Below are 1415 nucleotides of genomic sequence, written 5' to 3'. Positions count from 1 at the left end.
CCCGGTCCCCAGGGTGCCAGCAGGAGAGACTTGTCTATCTGTTTTCAAGTGAAACAGGGATCTTTCCGTCTCTAGAGCGCGGATTTAGTTGTCAGCTCTGTTTACTATTGCTGGATGTCCCCCAGCTGCCGCGGAGCTGAGCGCAGTAACTCAGCGGAGAGCTTCTCCTTTCAGCCCTGTGTCAGGCTGAGACCCCGCGACAGCCCTTGCTGCGACCTGAAGGATGAGGGATGTGAAGCAGAGTGAGCGTAACATTCCCAGGGCACTCCCAAGGGCTCTTCCAAAGGCTTGAAAAAGCCTCTTAAAAACGGCAGCAGAGATCGAAGGCAGTTAAGGGAGAGGGAGAAAAAAAAAAAGGAAGAAAAAACTTTGGCAAGCGTGCAGTGTCTTACATCAATCTAGCAGTCAGCATCGATGTAGATGTTCTTTCCTCCTTTTGTGCAACACCCCTTCCCTCCTACAGACCACCCAAAGCCCTATAAATAATCCAAGGACCGTATTTTTTCTCCAGCTTTCTCTTCAGACCTCGAAGGGAAAATATCAGGCGGGAGAAAGAAACAGAAGAGAGAGAGGAGGGCAGAGAGAGAGGAGAGATGGCCAGCGAATTCAAAAAGAAGATGTTCTGGAGGGCGGTGGTGGCCGAGTTCCTCGCCATGATCCTCTTTATTTTTATCAGCATTGGCTCGGCTCTGGGTTTTAATTTCCCAGTGTCAGTCAACGGGACATCAGCAACTCAGGACAACGTGAAGGTTTCGCTGGCTTTTGGGTTATCCATCGCGACCATGGCGCAGAGCGTGGGCCACATCAGCGGTGCCCACCTGAACCCGGCGGTGACCCTGGGCCTCCTGCTGAGCTGCCAGATCAGCATCTTCAAGGCGCTGATGTACATCCTCGCCCAGTGCCTGGGGGCAGTGGTGGCCACTGCCATCCTGTCTGGAGTCACCTCCTCTCTGCCCCACAACTCCTTGGGGCTCAATGCGGTAAGCTGAAACTTCGCTGTTCCCCCTTTTCCCCCCAGCTCTTTTTTTCCTGAGTAGAACTGAGAGGGCAACACCTATAAGGATGTGTGTGGTGGAGGTGGTGACCTCAGGCAGGGCACTTGTCCTGACTGATGGCAGGGTGCATGCATTCACTGCTGTCAGCTGAAGCGCTATTTTAATCCTTTTCTTTGGTAAGAGATGCCATAGGGATGGTCCCTTCCGTCCGTTCTTTTTCAGAGCTTTATGGTCATTATCAGTTTTGCTCGTGTTCGTTCAATTTTGCATATCCATGCTGCAGAAAAGTGCCTTTTGGTATAAAAGTAACATTGAAATCGCTGTCATTTGCATGACTTTCCTCTTTCCTGATTCTGAAGGTCTCAGGTAACATGTCTTTGGCTCATGATGCTGGTTAATGTGTATACACCGGTGTTTTCA

At 50.9% G+C, this 1415-nt stretch overlaps 1 protein-coding gene across 1 annotated transcript; it reads left to right on the top strand.

Moving 5' to 3' along the window:
- The first annotated feature begins 263 nt into the window (after positions 1 to 263).
- On the top strand, positions 264 to 989 carry LOC122159588 (aquaporin-1-like). The gene has a single exon (XM_042817340.1). The coding sequence runs from the start codon at positions 594 to 596 to the stop codon at positions 987 to 989; it is 396 nt and encodes a 131-aa protein (XP_042673274.1). The 5' UTR covers positions 264 to 593.
- Positions 990 to 1415: the final 426 nt, after the last annotated feature.

Source organism: Centrocercus urophasianus, unplaced genomic scaffold (genome assembly GCF_019232065.1).
Source record: "Centrocercus urophasianus isolate 14NV4802_14NV808 unplaced genomic scaffold, USGS_Curo_1.0 seq_16, whole genome shotgun sequence".
Classification (NCBI taxonomy): Eukaryota; Metazoa; Chordata; class Aves; order Galliformes; family Phasianidae; genus Centrocercus; species Centrocercus urophasianus.
Note: the sequence above shows the minus strand (reverse complement) of the source record. Positions and strands in the feature narration are given on the sequence as shown.